Source organism: Egretta garzetta, unplaced genomic scaffold (assembly GCF_000687185.1).
Source record: "Egretta garzetta isolate BGI_Z169 unplaced genomic scaffold, ASM68718v1 scaffold163, whole genome shotgun sequence".
NCBI classification, from domain to species: domain Eukaryota; kingdom Metazoa; phylum Chordata; class Aves; order Pelecaniformes; family Ardeidae; genus Egretta; species Egretta garzetta.
Window position 1 is genome coordinate 1,675,713 of NW_009259308.1, and position 26,362 is coordinate 1,702,074.

Genomic DNA, 26,362 nt, shown 5'->3' on the forward strand with positions numbered 1-26,362 from the left:
ATCTTCTTGCCCTCATGGCCTAATTGCATTGTTCCCACTTTGCTTAAACCCAAATCGACACTAATGTTCATTTGACTTGTGAAAGTATTTGGAGCAGAAATAGTCAAGTGGCTCCCAGTTATAGAAGATTGGAGAGGGACTTACTGGAATATACATGCAATATATATGTCTGCTTACTAAAGCTTCTCTGGAATAGGCTGAAGAAAAGGAGGTAAATTATTAGTCCTAAGAAGCAATAGTAGCTGGTGGACTGTGCACAGCTGTTGCAGACCTGCCATGCCTCCCACTTGGTGCTGAGAGTATGCCATATCTGAAGGACATCCCTCTAATTCTGTCCTGTTGTCCTCCTCCTCCTACCCGATTGACTTCACCGATTCTTCACTGATGTTCTGCTCTCTTTTTCTCTCACTGCTCAAATGCAAAGCCTGAACTGAAGAAGCTGGACTCAGATCAGAGGAACGTTTGTTGTTTTCTTGAGAGTACAAATGCTCTGGTGACTGGTGACCTGCCCCTGTGCAGACAGGCAGTATTCTGAAGTGCTGCTACCTGGACAGAGGGAAAGGAGAGCATTGGCAGTTTCTGGCAGTACAGTATTCTTGTGCTGCCAGATCTTGGCTCTCTTTCCAGCACTATATAAATCTCCTTGATTTTTTGGCTAGAACTCTGTGTCAACTCTGTATGTGCAGTTTCCAAAGAACCCCATATGCAGAAGTAGATAGCAGCCGAAGAGGACTGGCCAGTTCCTTGCTTCTTCATGTCTGTAATGTAGTTACTGTGATGTGAGACAGTGCATTAGTCATATCCCTTCTCTGCACATGCAGTGATTTCCTACTGGACACAAGGTGTCTGAACAGCCTTCTCTTGCAAACCTTATAAAATACTGATTAGAACTAGTACCTATTCCTGGAACCAGACACCAAATTTGTAGCCGGGGACTTTTTCTACCTTTCTTAGAGAGAAGATTTGAATTTTCAATCTAGCAACATTTAGTTCTGCTCCAAATCCGGATCCACGTGGTCCGTGCTTTTCATCTTTCCTTATACTGTGCCTCAGCTATTCTTTTTACTCTAATTTATTTCTAAGTCAAAGATGAGATCAGCTTTGGTACAGTTCCAGGGGCCAGCCCTGTACAAATACATGAGAGTCAAAGAAGTTCACATTAAGAGAGAATAGATTATAAATCGATCCTTACTCATTAATTATGCTTTCCTATAGAAAAAAAAAATACCACTCTGGATGCCTGTTTAATTTGGCTTGAGAAGAAAGCCATAAATGCGGGTTCATCACATAGCTGCTATGACTGAAAATCTGAGTCAAATTTTGCCCTCAGTATTGTATGTATAGCTCATGTAGGCTTCAGCTATATGTGTGTCTGTGTAACAGTGGAGTAGAACTTTTTTATGTTTCAGGGGGGCTGAAATGTAATCTGAGTAAAAAGTAATTAATTCTCCTTGAAAGATGAAACCAAATGATTTTTGATACTAACCTTTCTTAGTTCTGCTTCAGTGATAGCTGCTGTTGAGTGACTGTACTGAAAAGAAAAAGTTATTCTCTGATTTACTTTCTTACCATTCTTTTAACTTCACAAATGAACTAACAGTGCTAATTTAACATTCTGTGTAGGTTTTCTTCCTATCAAACTGACTTAACTCTTCATGTTTATTTCAGACACTGGGCTTATCTGGGTGATACTTTACAAATGTTTGGCCTCTTAATTTAAGATTATCTTAATTCAAAAAAGTGCACATAAAAGGTGGCAAATAAGTTATCTTGGAAAAGAGCCTCACATTCCAAAGGACAGGTTAATTCAAAGTAGTGGCTCTTGTTGCATTGCTCCGAGGGATGCTTATACAATACCAGTGTTACCAACATGGATTTACAAATTCTGTATCATGTGTTCTGTTGCCTGTTTCAATACATTAGTAAATCGCTTGTGTTAAAAAGCTGTAAAAACAATTTGGCAGGTCCGTTTCTCCATACATTAAAACATTAAAAATACAGCTTTAAGGGAAGCAAAATAATGATATGAAAGACTGCCCTTTCAAAATTACACGGTAGAGGGAACGAGACAGGTAGTATAAAGAGGTTTGCAGTTCATTTTTAAGTATCATGATGTTCTTACTACATTTTCTCCTTGACAGGGAGCTTTCAAGCCTTTACAATCACTGACATAGACCACAGAGCACAGAAAAAAAAGCGTGCATCTGATAGACATTTAGTGATGGATGTTAGCTATTTTTGATACTGTCCATGTGTGTTGGCTCCACATCAATAAAAGGACTGACTGCAGGCCTCCTGAAAATGCTATGCTGGTGTCATAGGATGTCACATTGTTGCTCTGAGGGCTGAGTCAACTGTGTAATATGGTTCAGCTGTTCTTTAATTTTCTTTTTTAGCTTTAGCCCAGATGTTTGTGCCAGCACTCGGACTGCAGCTTCATGAGCATCAGAGCGTGCTGGAATAAAAATTTATGTGACTAGGTTCCTTTTCATTTAGTGCTTGATAGTCAGTCACCGATAGTGCAGCACAACATGCAAAATATGGTGCTGCTCTGTCAGGCTAGTTCTTACAATAACCTTCTTCACTCAGTGACAACAGTTGAATTAGGTACTTACTCTTCACTGACTAGGCCAGAAAAATTTTGTATTTATCGCGTGGATTCTTTCACTGTCATCGCTCTAAGTTTGCAAAGAAGGTGACAGAGGATTTAGTTTATTAATCTTTATGGTTAGCCCTGGCACAGGCAACGAAAAAAGCTGTGTATTTTCTCTTCTGTTGGTCCCTTCCTTTCTCCTTCTGCCACCAAGTTAATTAAATGCTAAATGTATATGTTGTAAATCAGACAAGTTATTTTTTATTCACTTTGGAATTTAGCTGAGAGGCATCTTCATCCACCCAGCAGCTGATCCCAGTGATGGAATTTCACAAAGTGTGCTAAGTCTATTTTTTAAAAGCAGATTCTTTTTAATACTGTTTTATTAAGAACATGACTGAAGCCTTAGGCACACAGGACAGCTACTGCCAAGCAGGAGTAGTTTTAGACAATTCGATAATGGCAAAGCAGGTACAGTCTGAACAGAAATTCTATTCAGAATTGAGCAGTGTGTTCCATTGTTTATACTCTGCTAATTTCTACTAAAAATTAAGAAACACCCTGCAAAAAGATGAGTGATTAAATTTGAGACCAAGGATTGATACAAACCCAGTGAAACTAAGGGAGCCTTTTGAAATATTGCAGCAGATCTTGTATTAGAACTAAAAAGAATGTGAGGAGAATACACTGCTCTGCCCATTTGACGAGCTGAGTTTTATTCTTGTTGGCTGTTAGTCCACCCAAACAGGCTGAAGGAAGTAAGCCTTGGTCACATGGGCACTTCTTATAGAAAGATCCTTAATAAGACTGAGACAGCAAAAAAACCCTAAACCAGTATTATGTTACAGCGTTTATCTCCTTCTCCCAAGTTTGTCTGAGGAGTGAAAAATAATTCCAGGTTTAATATACTACTTAGGAAAGGGATATTGTTGGCAGTAGCAACTACTTCCAAATTATCTATATGAAACAGATATAAGTTTTGCTACAAAATTCTCGCCGGTGCTTTGAATCTGACATGGTGGGGCTTATCTCTACTGCCTCCTGTTTTGCTGATGTTAAAGAAAAAATACAGTCAAATGCAGAAAATTTGTCCCTTTAATAATGTGCCAAACTAATTTAAAAAAACTAATTTGGGGGCTGGGAAATCGCCGATGGGTTAGACTCATACAAGTAAGGCCTGATAAGTCTTTCAGGTCTGTATAGGAGCTTGATCCATTTGGAACCAGGCTTTTACACATATGAAAAGCAAAGTCATATTAAAGTAGAAGGAAAAACTCCCTCTTGTTAGAGTCAAAGTGTACATGGCATAACCTGCAGACTCATTGCAATGACCAGAGAGCTGTCTGCTTTCTAATGTCACGTACACATATGAGTTATCAACTGACTGTAGTAACTCCTAAGAGAGAGTTGATGCCTTCTAAATGCTCCTATTAAATAATGCTACTGAAATAAGTAGGTGGGGGCTAACAAATAAAAAAGTAAATGGGGTTTAACACTGGTGAAGCACTTTAGCTGTCTCTGAGCAGCAGAACACCACAGTTAATCTGAAATGCAGTTAATCTGAATGTTCAGAAAGTGTTTGATACCAAGCAGCAGGTTAATTTACAACCTCCAAAACACAGAAAAACTAACATAGGTTAAAAAGAACTAGCAGATTCATTTTGGTTACCTAAAACTGTTCCAGGTGAAAGGTAGCTTTACAGATTCTCTGTAACTATCTGCAAGTCACTGAAGATATGTTTTGCATCTGTCCTGAACATTTCAATAAATTTGCAGTCTGCTGCTCTGAGTTCTTACATAGGTTCTGTCTCTACTGCACATCTCATTATTGTTAAGTGCTGTTATTCGTACCAAAGTGACCTTGAGGGAAATGACAGGTTCACAAATGACTAAATACAATGTCACAAAGTTGAGAGAAAAGTGGGGTAATTACAGAGAAGCAAGTTCAAGGTGGTTTGCATAGATCAAAGCCTAAAATGTATGCTAAGTGGGCTCCTGACATTCAGTATATAGTGTGAGAGGGGGAAGGTTGCGAGTAAAATCTTTGTAATACCTGTAATCTTTTCCACATAATACAAGCACAAGGAAATGCTTGGGAGAAGATCAGTGGTCTTTCTAACAGTTCTCTAGCAACCTGATTTTAGGGTGTCAGCTCAGGGTAGTGATATGGAATTATATTCTGGCATTATATCTTACTTTCAGACGACACTTTAAAAAAAAGACATTTCCGTTATTTAGGGTCAAATCAGCAGTTAGTACTCAGAACAGTTCAAAGGCTAGTCATTGGCTAGTCATGAAGAATGCTTAGTCAGGTCGGCACACAACAGCTTAGAAATAACAATACTAATAGCGATAGCTGGTGTGTACTTGATCCTCAAAGGGAAGTAATGGTGCAGGTGAAAATGGCTTGGAGAAGAAATCCTGCCTGGAATTAGAGAAAAGAAGTTTAAAAGTTCAATATAAACCTCTCTTCCCTTTCAGTACTATGGTTCATGCTAGCATATAATACATAAGTTGCCAGGTGCAGACCTAATAACTGAAAAATGGGACAATTGCCAAGTGAGAGGTCAGGAAATGTTTTCGTTTACAAAGTGAGAGTTTGTTTCCATTCTTAGCGCAAATGGAGTCCATTAGATTCAGTCACACCGTGTGTATTTCTGTTGCACACCAGGTAATCCCATTAATTTCAATGCCATTGTGGTTGTCTTGTGAACACTGAAATTTGTCTACATAGTTAGCTGCTCTTCTTTCCTCTTTTAGTAACCATTATCTTTTAAGTCCATTACATCATTTTTTGGATACAACCCAGATATATGTGCCCTGAAGGTAAAAAGTGAACTGGTTTGCTTCCTTACTGATTCATCCATATCTTAGTTCAATTCAGTTTGTTTTACGTTTTAGTTTTTCATTAGGGAATCTATAAACCAATGCTTTTCAATGGTGATCAGCAAAGATGAAAATGGTACACTAGAGGTGATATATTTTCATGCTAATCAATTTCAGCTATTAACTGTGTACACTTGACTAAAATGTTAAAGGATGTATGTGTATTTGCAGCTTGGGTGCACGGTGACCCCAGGAAAGTGATTTATCCAACTGACAGCTATGGGCAGTTCTGTGGTCAGAAAGATACCCTCAATGAGTGAGTACTAAATCTATTCACACACCTTTATTACTTATATACTATGAATAAGATGTGAGGTTTCAAATCTCTCTGTCTGCTAGGGGTTCTTGTGGGAAGTTGAAAAGACAGCAACACTCTACTGAATTTATTGCAAATGAAGTTCAGAAATAGATTAGTTGCTCAGTGCAAATCTAGACCCAAATTATTACTATAATGCAGTTGGTTTCATAATTCAGAGAATGTTTTTGGTAAAGTATCAATATAACTTAAAGATTGCATCACTAATTGCATAGAAAGTGACTAGGTGGCACAGCTTCTGACTGCCAAAGTTTGGATAGTTAATAGCCTGTTGAGTAATTCTGCCCACCTTGGGATAAGAGTAATCCCAAAGCATTTCAGCCTCGTTCTCAGTTTTTCTCAACATGCACTGAGTAACAGAAAAGACCATAAGGAAAAGCTCTTGTTTTTTTCTGGTGCTTATCATAGAATCATAGAATCACTTTGGTTGGAAAATACCTTTGAGATCATCGAGTCCAACCTTTAACTTAACCCTGCCATCCCACCACTAAACCATGTCCCTAAGCACCTCATCTATCCTTCTTTTAAATACCTCCAGGGAGGAGGACTCTACCACCTCCCTGGGCAGCCCATTCCAGAGCCTGAAAACCTTTCAGTGAAGAAGTTTTTCCTAATGTCTAGCCTAAACCTGCCCTGGTGCAGCTTCAAACCATTCCCCCTCGTCCTGTCATCTGTTACCAGGGAGAAGAGGCCGACTCCCACCTCTCTACAGCCTCCTTTCAGGTAGTTATAGAGAGCAATCAGGTCTCCCCTCAGCCTCCTCTTCTCCAGACTAAATAACCCCAGTTCCCTCAGCCGCTCCTCATATGACTTGTCTTCCAGACCCCTCATCCAATGCTAATAGAGAGGAGACTGAGTGGTCTGGGAGACAGGCAGCTGTAACCATACTTTCCATGGGGATATCAGCCAAACGGCTCTCTTTACTTGTCTCAGTCTCCCAGTCTTTTTAAATTTTGAATTGTGAAAGTTAAATTAATTACTTGATATCAACAGAGTACTTCTACATGGAAATAGCTGCTCAGGAAAGAAAAAGTCACATCGATGTTTTCTCTGAAAATCTAAGTGTTTTATGAAACAATTTAAAAAATAGTTTGCTTTTTCCCTCACCTTCTCCCTTTTAAAAAGTAAGTATTAGGCACCCTTTATGCCCTTGTCACTGTCAAGAAGCTGGATGCTATGCAGGAAGCAAAACAGAAGTTAATGTTTGATAACAGCTCTTTACAGCTTGTTTCTTTTCCCATTTATCTTTCTGGGAAAAAAACTGAGGAAGCCGCTGTCCAAAGGGCAGTTCAGAAGGGGAGGAGCAGGAGATAGGGAGTGGAACAGAGGTAGAGCTAGGACTTTATATCCTTTCAAGTTTTTTTTCAGAGGAAACAGATAGTGTATTGAGACCTGTTCCACCCTCTAAGATTCTACCCAGCAGTTGTTGGAGTGTCCAACTTCCTGAAGACAAAAAACTAGGTCAAAAAGTTGTAGTGTTGTGTGTGTTCCCCTCACTGCACCCCTTCTCCACTCCCATGCCCAGTTGTCCTTGTCCTCTCTCTGGTCTGTAGGAAGCAGTGGGCAAATGGGTTTGGGAGTGTCAGACAGCATCCATGCACTGTGTGGCATGTAGCAAGATGCTTCTCTCTGGTTCTTATCATCCACTTCCATTCCCTCTTTCTCTTTGTTACTCAACTCTTCCCTTTGGTTATTTCTTACAATGTGATTTACAGTTTGTATTCACTAATGTCCCTCCATATATATGACTGCTGGAGAATAATACAGCTACTGAGACAGCATTTTGGCACTTATTTGCTACATTGAGGAGTTTCTTATAAAAATATGAGCCAAAAGACACATAATACAACCTACTGGAAAAGCAAGAGTGTTTGTGGCAGTAGGCCAGGAGGCTCCTCTGAACAAGTCCCTCTAGTCCCTGAAAGTGAAGGTGTGGGATGTACTTGTCAGGCCTTCATTGATACCATTGTCAGATTTTTCAGATGCCCTGAAAGTAAACAGTGTGGAAGTCTAACCCAGGATTATGGTTTTCCAAAGTCCCCAGAGGCGTAGTCTGAGACTTTTTTCTTGGAAAGCAATCACAGTCTCTGTGTTTTGAATCTTGTGCTTGGAACAAGCATTCCCAGCAATCTCACTTGAAAAGGGAAGCAAAAAACCAAGCCAACACTCACAGCTCATGCAAAACCCCATTTGAACTCCAGTGAATTCCATGCAGTCAAATTACTTCTACCTTGTGTTGTCATGCAAGTCTCTTAGGCCTCTTTGTGTCTCCCTGTAATCCACCCATTAATCTCCATGTAATCTCTAAGCTTGTTTTGCCTTCTACAGAGCACAGCGTAATCACAGAATACAACACAATTTCATTGTAAAGAATACCAAACTAGTTCTCAGTGGCTGTTTTCTTGTGTTATGTATATGTTTAAACTTTCTTTTCTGCTATCAATATCAGCAAGTGGGCTAAGATACAAGGAAAAAAAAAGATTTCATTAATGGCTTTGAGCAGCTCACAGATTATAAATACTTTCAAGAAACTATTGAAGAACAATGACATTTCAGTTCAAAATTTTATTCTATTGATTTGAAGAAATAACAACTAGTGATAGTGAATTGTTTTTGCCAATATGCTTGTTTTGTTAAACAGTGCATAGTAGAATATACCCTGGTGAAAACAATTTAACCTTGTAAAATGTCAGGCAATTGAGCTAATCCCAGTTTTAAAGGGATCTTGAATGTGCAGTGATGCTATATAGTGGCTTTGAAGGCATAGCCATATTCAGCAATTGGTGGGAGCCACGTGCTGGTGGAAGATCAGAGGATATGTCCTGGAATTGGGGGATACAATAGAGAGATGTGGGAGCAGGAGTTGTGCTAAATCCACAGATGGAAGAAGGGCAGCCTTGATAGCCCAAGCACACTTCATTGTTAATACTGCCATCCTGCTCCCAAGGCAGAGCTCCATCTGTGCTGCATTGCCACAGTGGGGTTCAGTGGTGGCTCAAACACCGCTTACTATGCACATCATAGGCCACAACGGGGCACATGCACCATTATTTCTTGCAGGGACACTGCATAGTCCTGACATGGCTAGCTGACTTTGAAGTCTCGTGTAAAAAGAGCAGGACTACAACTGTACCATCTTCACTAGAGCTTTCTGATAATTTTCTGACATAACTCAAAGATTAACAGCATATTTTGCTGTCTTCAAAACCCAGGTGTTTAAATCCAGAGATCTTGGGGTAGTCAGTTTCCAACAAATCCAAACTGAGGTGACAGCTACCTCAAGGTCCCAAGTTCCAGAAGCTGTCAATTGTGTGGATTCTGGGGTGCAAACCCCTCAGACTGTCCCTTATTTATATCAAAGGAGGTTTATTAGCGCTATTATCATTCTGTTTCCTGGCCAGCTGCTTTCAGTTTCCAACCATAAAAATCTTCTGATTGATTTTGGTGCCACCTTCTGATCAACAAAAAATAGGCAGCTTTTAGAGTATAGCATTTGCTGATAGTAATTTTGCATGCAGTATATACACAATGTGTTTGGTGTAAGCAAAGGGACCACAGTGCTTTTGCAGGGATATTTTACAGACCTCACTTCTTAGAGGCAGGACTACAGATACCTGTAACAGTGTCTAGGGTTGTTTCAGCTTAAAACCTTGCTGTGGAAAAAAGTTCTCAAAATTAGCATTCTTTAGAACAAATACTTCCGGTTTCAGAGATGTCTTGGCACAGAACATTCAGGGTCTACCTGGGATTTGTTTTTTTGTCTTGTGTTTGCAATATGACCATTCACAATAATAGAATTTAAATATTGATGTATGCTATAAATTTTTGAATGGTAGGATGTATAAGCCCCCATATTTATAACATTAATTATCTTATATCCACTTCCATAGGAACAAGACCATTTTGTTTTACTTTAACATTCTGAAATGTGCCAGCCCCGTAGTGTTAATAAACCTACAGTGCCCTACAACACAGGTGAGTGAAATATAAAGATAAAATATTTGCCTCTTAGTCATGGTGCTTAAGAACTAGACATACATTTGTTTGGATTTAAAAATTGCTGTTCATATCCTACCAAATATCATATGATTGTTTCATAGATGACATGTGTAGCACACGGTCTCTGTAGCCTGTGATGGTAAGAAAAAATAACCAGAAATGCACAAGATTGTGTAGTTTGGATAAGATTTGACAAAAAAGGTCTGTTTAGTTGAATACAGCAATTTGTTACTTATGAATTCATCACAGGCAGCTATCCAGTAGTAATCAGTGCACGCAGAAAATAATTTTGATTGATATCTGGAATTTTCCAAACTAGACATGTTCAGGAAAATGTGCATGTCCCCAGCGACAGTAGTATCTGGGTGTGGTTAGAGCCTATGACACTTTCAAAAGTGAAGATCTTGAAAGCTTATTCTTTCCTTATGCCCCAATTTGTACTCCTTTAGCTGTGCTACAGCTTCTTGTGAAGCTGTGAAATAAACCCAGTCACTGAACTTCTGTGGGTTAAAATTATCCTCCTGACACCATTTTACTGAACTCGTTTGTTGAACTATTGCACAACCAGTTATGTCAGTTCATCTTATGAGGCAACAACTTATGGCATGGGGTAGGTCAGAGGAACTAGGTGCAGGAGTGCTCTGATCCAACTTTGCTGCCAAAGTAATTGTACTGTGTAATTAAACTGCAGGTGACAGAGTATGGTTTCAGCCATCTTGACAACGTTCAGTGAAGTCCAGTATTAATTTGGATGAGGGTTGTTATATGGTAACCAATTTACTGATTACAAATGTTAATTGTCTATTTATTTGACTATCATTTTAAAATGTTTCCCATTCCAGCTTGCCCTTACTCCTGATCCCTATCCTTGATAGATGTTTCTGGCCTATCAGTTAGTGTGACCGTATGGACTATTTGACAGAGCTGAAGAGATGGAAATCTCCAGCAAGGAAGAGCAAGAACCCTCTTAACACTGACCAGTTGCTGTCAGAATGGAAACTTTCTCTATCAGCAGCAGATTTGCTTCAGGAATCCCCATCTGTCCACATGCAGACACCGACACTGTTACCCTGCAGTCTTTAGACTCTGTTACTGGAACAATTCAGCCTGTTCAGAAATACTGAGGTCATTGTGTGGGATTTGACTGGTGCTGTGGTCAAGTTGGCAGTGGTCATGAATCAAGTAAGGTGAAATACTTATTGAAGGAGAGTTTGGGGGAGCAGAGTAGTTATTTTGTTTATTTTCAAACATACATCATCTCGAAAACTGAGAATGTTTTTGAATGCTGTTTGCTACTGCAGATGGTTAATTCTCTGGTCTTTTGTGAAAATGCTGAAGAAAAGTTTGTTTGATAATTCCTCTTTTTAACTGCCCATTCATATCAAATAGCAGGAGGAAAAAAACCCACGAACTGGCATGGGAAGAGTTTCAGTTCTTGAGTGAGTCTGTGGATTTGCAAACTGTTATTACAGTTCACTGGATCCATAGACAGCACATTTAATTGCCTGTTTCATAGATGGGAAACTGAGGTTAGAGTAAAGTGTATACTTTGCTGTTAGTCACCTGTTGTCCCAGCAAGGACAAAACTCTTTTTTCCTTTGCTCCTTGGCCTGTGGGTAGTCCATAGGACTGTAGTACTCATCTGGCAAGACCCTCTTGCAGCACTTGCCCTGTTCTAAGGACTAGTATAAGATCTTTTCCCAAAATTCCTTTAAGTGAATCATTGTTGTGGCTTAACCCCAGCCAGCAACTAAGCACCACACAGCCGCTTGCTCATTCCCGCCTCCTGGTGGGATGGGGGAGAGAACTGGAAGAGAAAACCTGTGATAAGAACACTTTAATAATGAAAATAAAATGAAGTAAAATAGCAGCAGTAATAATAATACTATTAATAGTAATGATAGTACTAAATCCAAACCACAGCACTATGCCAGCTACTAGGAAGAAAATTAACTCTATCCCAGCCCAAACCAGGACAGTCGTATGTGGTGGAATGCCCTTGAGGTGAAATACAGTTTTGTGCATGATGTCTCTCTGGTACTTAGCAGAGCTTTGCAGAGGGTGTTTGGGGAGCACAGCTGTGGAAACAGAGACCAGCCTTCTATAAGAGGCTGAAACTTCATGGACTTCAAACTACCTCACAGTATTTAGGAACACTGAGGAGTCAGAACAGCTGTACACTTGCATGATGCCAGTGACCAGCCGAGCCTTCAGAGTCTGTATATTGGGGCAGCTGCTTCTCCATTACATAAATCTAAATCATAACTTCTGAGTGGATGCTTTCATCAAAACCCAGTCCTACCGCGATTTCTCACATTAATCCAGTTTATAAAGGCTGTACCTTGACTGATCTGAATTTCAGTCCTGGCACGTGCCCTTCTCTTGCTTTATAACTAGGGGAAAATCATCATTAGTCAGTTGTAAAAAGTCACATTTCAGTGATTTACACCTAACTTTACTTGAATGATATCTGTGGTGATGTATTTGACTGAAGAGACTGTGTAGAAGAGTGGAACAATTTTAGCTGCATGAAACATTTTTAATCAAGTTTTCCTTATAAATGTAATAGAAAGAAATTACGTGTATCCTGTGAAAGTAGCTACTGTGCAACCTTGCTCATATACTATTGCCAATGGAAGTAGAAGAAGACCCAACAGACTTTTTCCTGGTGTTCAGAAAACCAATTTTTTTTTCAACAGACTGAAAGCATATCTACCAGAATGCGTAGAACCTAAGAAGATGCAGAGAGTGGCTTGATATGACAGATACGAGGAGAGATTTTGAAAGTGTATTCTGTCAAAAAATTTTGGAAGTATTTATCTAGAGAATCAAAAGGAAAGCATATGTCCCTTTCTAAACACCGCAGTAAACATTACTGAAGGCAATTCCATAAAACAGTGTACTTTTATAGGTGGCCTTTTTCTTGCTTTTTAATTGCACTGACTTCCCTTACCCTTCTTTACTCCCAGTGTATTTTTACTCACTTTTTTTTTTTTTTTCTTGCAGCTTTGTGTCTCAAAGTGCCCAGACAGGTTTGCAACCTACATTGATGTTCAGGCTTCCTACAGATATAAACCAGATCAGTGGAATTACTACAAGCAGTTTTGCAAACCTGGTTTTAACAATCCTCGCAAGGTGTGTATGTATCAGTAGGTGATGGAACACATTTTTTCTTCAAGCAATAATAATGTAATACGTATTATTTTACTGAGTTACGTCAAAGCTTTGAATTATTCTGATTTCACCATATAAGGAGTTGTCCTATATATAGCGTTTGACAGTGATTTAATCAGGGGTGAAGTTCTTGTATGCACACCAAATCCCCCACTCCTTAAATGATTACTGGTTGCTTAAAAGAATATCTGCAGCTACCCATGTAGTTGCAGTACTGTGGCAAGCAGTATCCTTTAGTACTTAGGTACTCCACAGCAATAGAGTAGAGTATCTCAAACCAGTTCTTAAGGCTCCTGAGTCATCTATAGCTACTTAGTAATTTAGCTAAGAAAATTAATCTATCCTTCAAGTATCTGGTTTTGCACTCAAAACTACTGTGTTATTTCTCCCATCTTTAAAACACCTTGCAATTCAGCTATATTAATTGTGGTAAATTCTTACTCTAGTTTAAGAGAAAAGGCAAAGGGGAGGCAAGGAACAATTGCCCAGTCACTTCTGGCTTAGATGCTGATCCAAAGTGAACAGGTCTTTTTTGTCACTAGAAAAGGAAAGAATAGTCTTTTCCCAAATGACAATGACAGTTTAGATTCTCGCTTACATCATGAATGTATCTTGCAGCTCCACCAGTCAAGTTTGGGGAGGAGGTTACAAAGCCCCGTTTGGAGCATTTTCTCAGACTGGGTGAAAAACGAAAAACACATAGCTATTCTACTATGTATTCAGCATTCCTATTTTTCCCCTTTTTTAGTCTGTTGCTCAAGTCCTACGTGATGAAGATTGTCCTTCGATGATCATTCCAAGCAGGCCTTGTGAGTGGTTCTATTTCTTAACACATTTTAGCAGATTATAAGCATTCACATTAAAGCACAACTCCAGTCTGAAAAGTGTTATGTGGCAAGGTCACTAGGATCTGTCTTGTTATCTGACAGTGACATCCATTCAATTTTAAACAGTGTGAAAATATAAAGATTTATTATTACTCTTTCTAACTGCCGTCCATGAACATTCAGCATGTGATCAGATCGCGTGTGATCGGGTCAAGCTGAGCTCTTTCTTGCTCTTGAATCATCATTGATAACAAAAACTTCACAGCTTGAATTGTGCCTTCCAAAACATGTGAGCAAGCAACCCCATGGCATCAAGAAAATGCCATGAATGTAGGAAGGATTGTATGGCCAGCTGTTGAAGTTCAGATGATGCTTAAGCCCAGTTACAATGCAGCTTGCTTTTCAGTTAACAGTGCTGTCTATGCAGGGCATACAGAGGAATTAAAGGGCAAAAAATGGTTTTGTCACTATGGTCAGCAGGTATTTCTGAGTAGGCAGCCACAGATCTCAGAGCTCATCTCAGCTGCATAACTGTAATACCAAGAGTGTCTGTCACTGACCCAGAAGCTCATGCAAATATGAAATGGCTGCTTATTTTTTCATGCTTTAAAATAGCCATCATGTAAACCAGGGACAGGTTATCAAAAAGAGAAAATATGGATTAAATTAAAAAAGTAAGTATTTGTATGAAAACTGATGTACTGACCCAAAAGACAGAAAATAATTTGCAAAGAAGCTATTAGCTTCTTTTAGACTACAACAATATGCAAAGATTACAGAGGGAGGAAGAGATATGTTACTTAATTATTTCCTCAGAATAATTGGTACTCTAGACTGAATATTGAATGCTGGCATCAGCATTTGTTGGAACCTGACAAAGAAAGCACAAAATTGTTACATAAAATTCAAGTACAGCTGTGTAGGAGGACTGACCTCTTCTTCCCTTTGGAATGAAAATCAGGACTTTTTGCAGCAAAGAGCAGGGCAACATACATGAATATGTAAACATTTCTCCTTTTCTCTCTCTTTTATAATCTCCTCCTCCCTCTGACTAACCAATAGATTCTTTCTTTTTTCCATTGGTTCCTCTCCAAGAATATCTAGTGATAGTGGCTGGTACTGCAGGTCATCTGGCATATGAGGAACTGACATGTGCTGTTATATATTGATTTGGGTGCTAATACCATTTGTGACCAGTCATGTTGAGTCTTTTCCTGGGGGCTGGTTTCATTATTACCATGAAATGACATATTTGAGAAGCTGCAGTTTTTATAAGCTGCCCAGATACTGACAGAAAGTTCTGCATTTATTACAAATTCTTAAACTGCTACAGATACTACTGTTGTTACTTGGTAGCACCTAGCATCTCCAGTTGACAGCTATGGTTCCACCATGCCTGACCTTGGACAAAAATCCCCAGAGCATAAAAGTCATAGATTTGTCAAAGTCAACATGTCATTAGATAATCAGTTGAAAAACGATTGACTGTGAATCTGAAATTGTTTAAATATGTTACAAGAGACAAGTGATAAAGGTGGAGCTTGACATGAAATGTAATATGCATGTTTTGTTTTGATATTTTGAATAGTTCTTAAGAGATGCTTCCCAGACTTCTCCACGAAGAATGGTGTGCTAACCGTGGCAAATCAGACTACGTTCAAAGATGGAAGAGGGAAAACAAGAAATGTAACTGATCTCAGGGAAGCTGCAAAGTAGGTTTTACCCTTCTTAAGTGATCATTTGTTGGATTCTGCGATTCTGAAATAATTTAGGAATTGAAAAAATAATCAGAATCTGTTGTAGCAAATGGCTGAGGGTCTCTCTGTGCCTGGGCACTTGCAAAGTTCCAGTAAGGAAAACCAGCACTGTGGTATACAGAAATAAGCAAGGAGCCAAAAGTTTTAATCTGATTGTCTCAGAGTGACTGTCAGATTTTAAATCACTCTTGTTGTTTTTCCTAGCAAAAATTAGTATTAAAGAAAGCTAATGGAGGCTGAGAGTGAAATCCTTGTGCTGCAGGACTCAGGCCAGTCAGTAATGGCCTCGGCTATTCCTTCCTATGATGGCCTTTCCACTAACTGTCCTAGTACTTTGGGCATCTCAGCTTGTCAGAGTGCTCCTGTTTTAGGTACGTGTCTAAAGGTCAAAAAGCGATGTACTGGGCTCTGATGCACGACAACACCTCCCTTGCAGATGGACAGCAAGCATCCCCAATCCTGGGCATCAACCAGGATGAGAGAAAACCGCTGCAATAGCCTGACTTTTCCAGCTGCTGTCAGTCCTCAGCCTGTCTGGAGCACAGGGGTACCTTTTCTTACCTCTTGATCCAAGGCTACCACATTTCTAACACCTCACCAACACTGATAACACCTGCACCTTATTAAGTTCCCTTCTTCCGCCATGTACAACTACATTGTCTGCTGTTTGATAGGAAGATCCTTCATTTCTTCTTAGGAAAACAATATGGGCAAGCACTTTGCAGGACAGGAAAACAGTTCCATAAAGTCAACCTTTTGCTTCTCTGAGCTGTTTTCTGCTTCTCTGCTATTAGCAGTTCTGGAGTCACAACTGCTTGGCTCTTGCTACATTGCAGATCTTAACAGTATACACTTTTCTTGTGACATAATAAGCAATTATATCTGGTGATAGTTCTCATAAAGCTTTTTAAATAAAGCCTTCCCAGGGTCTGTTTAGACTTTTTTACACAGGTTTTTTCTTTGGTGTAACTGTGATTGATGTTGGCTTGGTTACAGTACTGGAGCTGGAGGGTAGTAATATACTCTTATCACTAGCAAAGATATTTCAAATTCTTTCGCTGAACCTATTTGTTGTTTAAATAAATTCTGCTTTTCTACCTAAAGCTACCTTTTCTTTTGTTTGTCTTTTCTCAGTGGCATCAATAATGTCCTGGATGCAAGATCAGTTGGAATGAAAATATTTGAAGACTATGCCATTTCTTGGTATTGGATTTTAATGTAAGATTTTCATGGGTATTTTTAATTTTTCCAAACTCACTTTGGAGAATGCAGGAAATTAAAAAATAGATCATGTATGTGTTTGTTACCAATCCTACTTTTAAACTCAAGGAGCAACTGTAATTTCCTTTCATCACATGATAATAATGTTATGGTTCTGCGCATGAGGTAAGGATAGCACGGCATACATACATAGAGTGCCAGTTGATCTGGAGTAGCTTATTAATATCCTACCAGGCAGAAAAATAGGAGGTGCCGTCTTCTGTTGCAGGGCCCATCTGCGTGGGGATTCCAAAACTGAAAAATCTTAATGAAGATACTTTCAAATTAATTACAGTTGCTAAGTGTCATTATTATATATATGTAAAACACAATTTCTAAATTCATACTAGCAATATATAGTTAAATCCATTATAATCCATAAATCCAATATAAATCCATAAATCCAATGCAGCAGGCAAAGCAACATCCACAACAAAAAGTATTGAACAGTATTAACTTTATCTTGCAATTAATGCTCACTAATCACCAATTAGTAAAAATGCAGCACTGAAACAAAAGAGGTAGCTATTCTGTTGAAGCAAATAGGTAAATATATGTGCATTCTCAACCCATTAATACTGTTTTTGGTGGACCAGGATGTTGATCAATTTAAACAGGAGCAGAATTTTTTGCCAGGTGAGAGCCTATAACATGCACATACTAAGCATACATTATTCAAGCCTGAATGCAAATCCACAACAATAAATACATAAACTTTATATAATAAACTTAATATGGAGAATTAGTCAGTTCAGAAACATAACTTGTCAGCTTTTAAAGCTGTTCAGTCACTGGTGGGAGGACAACTTTCTTACAGTCTGATACTGTAGTCAGTGGCAAGAAACTCACTGGTATTCAGCAAACTCGGTTCTCTCTAGATCTCTTACTGAAATCAGGCTTATGGTGCAGATTTTTTCAAAGGAGATATCACGGAACAGATAGGCTAGAGAAAGAATTGACCATTTTTTGAATAGAAATCCTAAATACTGAAGCCAGTTTTCACATTTCAAATATGGTATTTTTATAAGGAATTGTTGCTACTTTTAAAGGAGTTGGATAGAATTTTCCTCACATGTTTCACCAAATGATAGCATACATCAAACGATTTCTGGACAAACATTTTTAAGTGCCAGAGTTTGGGTGATGACAATGAAGGTCTGATAGTGAAAGGAGGCTGGATTAAGAATTAAATATGTAATTGCTCTAGTCTTTTTAGCATAGCCCAAAAGAACTTCTGCTTTCAAGCCACAGTTTAAGTGAACCAGTCTATTGAGGACAGTTGTTACCATGCACTCAGTTTTGGTGTTACTAGGACTTGTGTATATCTAAAGATAACTTTAGATAAAGGTAACTTACTGCTTTCAGAAATAGAGTCATAAGCTCCAAAACTACTACTTTTTTTGAGGAATACATTCTGAATTTCAGACAAGCCATTCAGAAAGGGAAAATAATCATGCTAGCAAGCCTTTAAAGGGCTAGGACTTAAGACCAGCTTACAAAGGTTTAACAAAATAAGCTGATGTTCTTTTTCTTGTTCCTCTGCCCATCTGGCTTAGTTTGCCCAAAACATCTGGTTTTGATTGTTTATGATCAGGCTGACCCATTTTTTATCTTTGGTAACTGGCTAAATAAGCTGGAAATGTTCAGAAGAGAAGTTACTGAACACAGGCAGGAAGAGGTTTTAATTTTTTTGAGTCTGTACTAACACAAAATTCTGATGTAACACCTACTAAAAATTCTAGAAATTAAATGTTCTGTGAAGCATCTGAGCTGGATGTTTGTTGGATGGGATTATTATTCACATTGCTTTATTCACATGGCTTTAGAAGGCCTCGCTGAGTAAAAAGGCCTTTTGCAGTTATTTTTTCCTTTCCAACTTGCTTTCTGGGAGTGAAAAAAACCCAAATATTTCCCTACCACAGACTTGATAAAAAGAAGACATTCTGTAGATGTTTTTTCTAGTAGCCCCATTGGTAGCTCGTAACTATCGTAACTATAGTTTCTTTTTGTGCATCACAATGCCCTGATTATCTCCTTTTCTGATGGGTAGAAAGAGTCACTACTTTTTCTCCTAAATTGATTTCTTTTTATTTTTAGGAAAGCTCCTACAGTGTTACTTTACTATGTTATTGCTTTGCAAGTAGGGATTTTTAATGGAGGATGTAAACCAGCAACCTCCCCACACATAGGTATTCCTCCAATTTAACTTCCTGTACTGTAGACTAGACTGTGGCCTGAAAAAAAGCACTGAGTTGTTCAGCTGGTATAAATGACCAAAAAGGTGTTGTACTACTCACATTCAGCCAGCCTGAGAACCTGGTATATATAAACATTTCTGGCTCTGCCCTGTGAGGTCATCATATATAAGGTATTTGTTTCTAATAGCACATAATAGCCATGAGGATGTATTTCATAAGGAAGATTTTGAAATACATTTTTACAAATCATTCTCTTATGTGAGATGAAGTGAGCCTCATTTGGAGTGACAGGCATGCAAGAAAGTGAAGATTCTCACAATTGTTTTTCCCTGTGTTTCTGTTTCTTGTCTTTCTAGTGGGCTGTTCATTGCAATGATTGTGAGTCTGCTCTTCCTTGTGTTACTGAGGTTCATGGCTGGGGTCCTCTTCTGGATTTTCATCTTTGGTGTGATTGGAATTATAGGATATGGTAGGTATAAACCTTCTAGCCTCTGGGGCTATTTTTCCTTATTGCTTAAGTTTGGGCAAGGAAAATCAGTAGTTACATCAATTAAATGGTACAATTGGGAGAATTAAATGAGAAGGGCTTAAATGGCAGTGAAATTTAGTAAGAATCCAGCTGTGCTGATACTTAGCACCAGATGTAGTAATCTGAATTATCTACCCATAGTATGCTTAGTCTGTATTCACTTATACTGATACATCTTTTCTATATATGTGATGTTATAATTGACTAGTCTAACAGTAATGCATTTTTTGGTTTTGCTTACTTGACACACTGAAGATAAAACACTTGGCTTGTAAAAGATTTTTTCAAAAAACTTGTCTTTGTACTCTTCAGAAACACTCATTTTATATTGATTGGTTTTTTAAAGGCATCTGGCATTGTTACTGGGAGTATGATCATCTTAAAGGAATACCTGGGTCTGACCTCACTGTTTACGATATTGGATTCCAGACAGACTTCAGAGTGTACCTGCAACTGAGGCAAACATGGTTAGCATTTAGTAAGTGTCCTTTAAACTTGGTATCTGTTAATGGATATTCAGAAGAATCAACCACTGTCTTGCTACAGTTTCTGCCTTGTTAAATCTCCTCCTCTACATGTGTTGCTCAGAGAAGTAAGCAGAATTCTCTTTCTTTGCATTGTGCAAAAATCTACTTTTTTGCAAGGAGACTAGTATATTTGTAAGAGGAGATAATGCAATTGCACTGGTGATAAGAGTGAAAAATGCTTGTGTTATGAGCATTCCACTTCCACTTCTTGTCTGTTCAGTCTTCATAAGGGGGAAATAGAAAGCAATAGCTAAGTCCTGATGAAGTTGCATAAGGAGGGGCGTTTTTCTCTCCCAATCTATTTATTCTCCCTCTTTGAGGGACCCAGAAATGAGATGAACAACTCTACACATCTTTATAGAACTGTTTACATTCAGGTCACTGAATTTTCTTGGAGGCTGATCTGAGTGCGGAATGAAGCATTGCAAATGTCATCACCTTTATTTTCAAAAGTGTTCCATTGCCTTCTTTTACAAGGACAGTGTATTAAAAACAAAATCCTGCTGGAACAAGACAGCCTGCAGCATACACATCCCTCCCCAGGGAAGGAGGGGTGGAAGAGAGAACAAATACCTGCCAAATATTACTTGCACTGCTCTATTAGAAGGCTCACAGACACTAACTGATGATGAATGGGACATAACCTCAAACACTGCCTCTCCCTATTGGAAGCTAAATTAATAGAGCAGTAGTTTACTGCTTAGATCTCATTTTTCTGCTTTGTGTCTTCATTTACCTCTATGTTGGATCATTGAGTTCATGAGGCATCTTCTATATATTGTTGAGGCAGAGCTTTTTACTGTGCTATGCCTAGAGAATATTAGGACATCCTTATGTTTTTCCTTGTAACCCTCCAAGCTCTTCTACTGCCTGATTCTTAGCAGCCAATGTCTAGTTTATCTAGAGGTCAGTGTCACTTTCAGATGAGTAAATGGAGGTATTGTGGAATTAAATTACTTTTCCAAAGTCACCCAACAAAGCAGTTAAACATCCTTGAAGAAAACATAGGTCCTCTTAGTGCTAGTCTAGAACACATCATGTACTGGAATGAGACCAACTTTAAAGAAACCTGATTATGTATTCCTTCATGTGGAACCATATCAAAGATAGGTGCTGAAATGCATGTAACAAAAACTTTGTTCTGAACAAAGTCTGTGGCTCTGAGCACCACAACGGTCACTTGCCACCTGCAGTTCTGATGGCTAGGGGTACTGATAATACTTGGGATCGCAATTTAACATCATCTGTGACTATCTCATTCTGGATTCTGAGACTATGTCTAAGCTGTGGGACCTGAAGCAACTTCCTATGTCCCTTTGCAAACCTCCACACAAACCAAGGCTTATGGATACTATCCCTTCTGACCTCCTTTCCCTCCACAAAACTTCTTGGTTTCAGCTGGAGGAGACCGGTCCTGCTGTGTGCAACCATCCACAGCTGCTGGGCTGCTTTAAATGTTATCTGACATTGAAGCATGCAGAATTAATGGATATATCTCAGAGTCAGATGTGCTTCATGCTTTAAAGACTCTGTCTTCTCTAGATGAAGCCCAGAGAATTTTTTTACTTTCTACTGCAGAACTAGGTTTTGAACTGACACAAATAGAAATCAGATCTGGGTTATGATTCAAACACTGCTCGTAACTAAGAGAGGAAATGTTCTGGGACATGGTGCTCTCAGCTCTCTGACCTCAGAGCAAGTTTGTATGATTCGAGCAGCACAACTGGAAGGTGAAAATAATTTGTCCAAAACTGTCCTATCTTAGCCTCTTCTTTTTTTTTTTTTTTTACTCAAATGAGGTGAAAGGAGCTCATGCCAGGTTAATACTCAAACCCACCTATTGATTTAAGTACATATAAATGTTAGAATAATATATATCAGAAAAATGCACTTTTCATTAAAAAGTTGACTCTTCATCTCCTTTTCATTTTTTTATTGTATCTAAGTATTGCAAATTAGCAGCATTAGAGTATAAACATGTAAAATGCTTGTTTATGAAAAGTAGAATTTGTTAAGGGTGGACCGTATCTAAGACCAAATACTACAGCCACATTAAAGTAAATTATTATCTTTGTCTGAGAATAGTATGTTCCATTTTTCTTCTAAAATTATAAATACTAATGTCATGTCCTACACATTCTGACTAACTCTCTGCATGTAGAATTGCCCTACACTGGAACTTACAAAACTTTCAAAATGGGATTGAAGATTGGCAGGTGCAGTGAGAGAAAGAGAGAACTGCTCTAGCAGAGAATTTTATGGAGTTCATGAACAGTCATGTAAAATACAAGGCAAAACCCCCCAAATTACAGAGGCAGCATATTGGTTTGTTTCTTGATAAATCTAACTTTTTTTGCTTGTTTTTTACAGTGATACTACTTTGTGTTGTTGAGGTCATAATCATACTGATGCTGATCTTCCTAAGGAATCGGATCCGAATTGCTATTGCACTGTTGAAGGAAGGCAGTAGGTAAGTTTGTCTGATTTTAATATATTTTTAATTTTATTAAATGACCTCTAGGATACACTCTTCTTGAGCTTCATCTTGCACTACTGAGGGCAGAAAGTTAAGGATTAAAGTACAACACTGGATTAGTTGAGCCAAACAGGTAGTATAAGGAATGCTAGTTCTCTGTTAATGAGGTTGTGCTTATAAGAGCTTTCTCTTTTGCAGTAAGACGTTTCTTAGCTCTCAGCACTCTGCCTTAAGAGTACATATACTGTTAGTGGTACCAAGTATCCTCAGTGCAAGAAGGTGTATCAGCAGAAATGCTAAGTGGGGTACACTGTTAATAGGAGCCTGGGACCTATAGCTGCCAGCTTTGCTCTGTCATTGGATTGTCTCCAGAGTGACATACTAGTGGTAGAGGATAGGTGTTGTTTTGGCTGTGGCTTTTATTTAGGGAGACTGGATTCTTCTTGCTCCAGTCAAACTTCTGTGCGGACATGCATAAATCTGCAGAGAGAAAAGGAGACTTCCATGACCAGGCATTGTAATATGGTGCAGTCCAAAATACTTCTTTTCAGCTCTGAGTAAAGAAGAAAGCAGAGCAGGATATGAGAGTTGAAGGCCTAGGAGACCTCTTCATTTTGTGTTATCTGAAATCTGCACAGACTTTGTTCACAGTTGTTCACAATGCCAACTCTTTTTTTTTTTTTTTTATTTTTATAAATGCGGATATAACAAAGGATAAATGGACTTAAAACATCAGGCCCTTGGATTTCATTGCAGATAGGCTAAGGTCTCATAGGCCTTGGAAGTAGAGTTCTGTTGTTAGAGCACATAATAGCTCTGAGTTTATCCGTGTGCACTTGCTTGTAGTTTTCTGCCATCTCCGTTGACATTGTGGTTCTCAGGAATCAGGATTTGGGGGTTTTTGTAATGGGATTAAGAAAGACTGAAGTTCTCCATTCAGCGAGGTACCTGTTTCCTGTTTTACACTACTGTGCAATTAGAGCATAGCAATTAATTTTGGCAGCACAGGAACACTTTTTTTAACACTATGCAACACTTTCGTTCACAACCTTGACAGGTAGAAGGATTTCAGAAAATTCATAAACTCTGCAGTTTTTCAGCAGCATGGAAAGGTCACTTGAGGGTGATGTTTTTACTCTCATGCATAATTCATGAAGTGAAACACTGTGTGTAATTACTGCAAACCTAACAGACCATGCCCTGTATCCAGGGAGTTGAAAAATAAGCTGCTAATAACTGGAAATCAAATCACATTTTTCAATACCTTTTAACTACTCTTTCAAAAATATTACAATTACAATACTAATAATTTATTTTAAATCCATAGTCGAAACAATTAACAGCTGTTACTCCGTTTGTTGGAGTAACTGTCCATGGTCTTATTGGTAACTAAGAGACCTACCATTAACTGCTGAACACTGCTAATATGTAGTGATTTTTCTCAGACAGTGCAAGACTGTGTCCTCCTGTGTCTGGAGGGCTTTTATTTTTTATTATTTATTTATTAATGGACTTTTACATCTCTATACTCAAACACAAATTGATGCGTTACTCTTAACCTCTTGATTGCACATGACAGTTCCCTTGCATTCCCCCCAACATTTACTCGTTTAGCAGCAGGAACTGAGTAAATTTGTCTCCTCTTACATTCTGGAAACCGCCTCCTATAAAACCAAATAGCATCAGAAGTGCCACAAGACATAGGAGAAATACTATAGGAAATGGTAAGAGACAAAAAGGCTTATGATAAGCTCACAGGGTCACTGGAAAGAAAATTTAGAGTAACGGGAAGAGGTAGATGACAGGAGTGTAAGGAGAACCAACCTGTAAGCTTCAGTGAACAAAACACATGCTCTCTAAAACCACATCCAGTGAGATACCCAGCTGGAGGTGTTCGCCTCTGCGATAGCTGCAGCCAATTTACCCAGAGGGGCCATCGCCAACTCACCCTCTTCCAGAGGAGGAGTCCCTGGCAGAGTAGGAACTGGCATGCTCGCTAGTCGCATTCTAGCCACAAGAAGTATTAGTAGAAAGTCAGCCTCTAAAACATCAGCCTTGGTGTTAAAAGGAGCTCTCTAAGCTGTCAACAGTGAAAGGCCATTATTCTTTCTGCCTGCCAACAGCCGAAGGCAAGCACCACTCATTTGTGGCAAATGGATAAAGTTGAGTGGTAGAAATGACAAAGTGAAGATGTGAAGACATTTGAAGAAAGAACATGCAGTATTCTGAGATCCTAGCACTAGATTATGCTACCACTATCAACAAGTAGCTCAAAGTAAAAAGGACGGTGCCAGAAGAGGACTGATAAAGAGCTTGTTTCTTAGATTGTTGTATCTTACTGATATGTTTTGTTTCTTTCATAGGGCTATTGGCTATATAATGTCTACGTTGTTCTACCCAATCGTCACCTTCACACTCATTGCAATTTGTATTTCCTACTGGGCTGTGACAGCTGTGTATCCTTCTGTCTGTGTACTTCTCTGGAGGAACAGTGTTCTGGTCTGCAAGACCCGATAATTCTCTGCTATTTCACCTTAACCAAACCAGCGTTAAGAGGGCTATTTGGTCACTTAGCATTTGCTGCACTGATGCACTCTTCCTCACTGCACATTTGCATGGGATGTGCAAATCGGACAGTGAATTTAATTTCATTAAAAACAACTGGACTAAAATTCATGGCAAGGCAAGGAGATCACATAAGGCCTTGTGTACTATACGAGGTTGACTCTAAGGGGTACAAAAGGGCCCTCAACAAAGGGTGAATATTGCCTTTAATGTGCTGCATGCTCTATAGGCCTGATGTTAATGGTCTCTCAGTTAGCTGGGGGTGGGGTGGGCTCCAGGGATGTTTGGTTCAGAAAATTGTAGAAAAGGAATGAAAGAACATACACCAAGTCCTCTTTAAATTGCATAACAGCAACCACTGTCTGTTTGTTCCCAGAACAGCAAGGGTTTGGCAAGGTATCAGAAAGGGGAAAATTACGTTTTGAAAACAAATCGCTCTTTCACATGCAAAGAGGGCCAGTTATTGCTGTTCAGGACAATGTTAATTTATCCTTACACTCTGTGTCTATTTCCACCAAAATATGAGCTGTCAAAGAACTACTGCATAATCTGCTTTGTCAAAGGTAGATGTGCAGGACAGACTGAGTCAACTTTCAAGGTTATTCCCCTTGCCCATTCTGGTCAGGGGTTATTACAGCTCTGGGATGGAGTTTACCTTAGTTCTCTAAGTAATGAGAGTATTCAGTCTTGTCTATCAACCCTTCATATACTTCTCTGCATAGCAAGAGCAGTTTTTCTGTTACCTGCACAAGTTCTTTAGAGGTAGTGGTTACCCACTTCAGAACCCTAAGCTGCTAAAAGCCTGCAGGTCTGTGATTCCTCCTTAAAATATTTTGTTCAGTTTTCTGGCTACATCAGGAGAACCTGTGTATAAAATAATGGCTAATCAAACACTGTGCAAGTATGCAAACCTGACTTGTGACCCAGAGGTAAGTGTAACAAATATTTACCTACAGTAAGAGCTATACTAATTGAATTTCTTAATCACTGATAATTGCAATGCTAGTAGAAAATGTGCATATTTTAAGTAATGATTCCTCTTTTTAAATCTGAAAATAGTACTTAGTGTTCAGATAACACTTCCTTTGTTCAAAGCAATTTACAGACATAAACTAACTTTTCTGCTATACTGCCTGGTGAGGTTCTAATTTACAGGGTGAAAAGGAAGACACAGAAATACAGGTTTATTTGGAAAGGTGTTCTTGAATTCACGAGGATTCTATTTTGTGGTCCTCAAAAGGCAATGGAAGACTTT

At 38.8% G+C, this 26,362-nt stretch overlaps 1 protein-coding gene across 1 annotated transcript in view; it reads left to right on the top strand.

The window, feature by feature from the left end:
* Window positions 1-26,362, top strand: part of SLC44A5 (solute carrier family 44 member 5) — a 105,306-nt gene that overhangs the window by 67,966 nt on the left and 10,978 nt on the right. Inside the window, exons 6-16 of the mRNA XM_035891742.1 lie at window positions 5,651-5,735; window positions 9,686-9,770; window positions 12,801-12,929; window positions 13,717-13,777; window positions 15,384-15,507; window positions 16,687-16,770; window positions 19,367-19,479; window positions 19,886-20,017; window positions 22,437-22,536; window positions 24,906-24,998; window positions 25,949-26,036. Coding sequence (XP_035747635.1) covers window positions 5,651-5,735; window positions 9,686-9,770; window positions 12,801-12,929; window positions 13,717-13,777; window positions 15,384-15,507; window positions 16,687-16,770; window positions 19,367-19,479; window positions 19,886-20,017; window positions 22,437-22,536; window positions 24,906-24,998; window positions 25,949-26,036 — 1,094 coding nt within the window. The remainder of the gene's footprint in view (window positions 1-5,650; window positions 5,736-9,685; window positions 9,771-12,800; window positions 12,930-13,716; window positions 13,778-15,383; window positions 15,508-16,686; window positions 16,771-19,366; window positions 19,480-19,885; window positions 20,018-22,436; window positions 22,537-24,905; window positions 24,999-25,948; window positions 26,037-26,362) is intronic.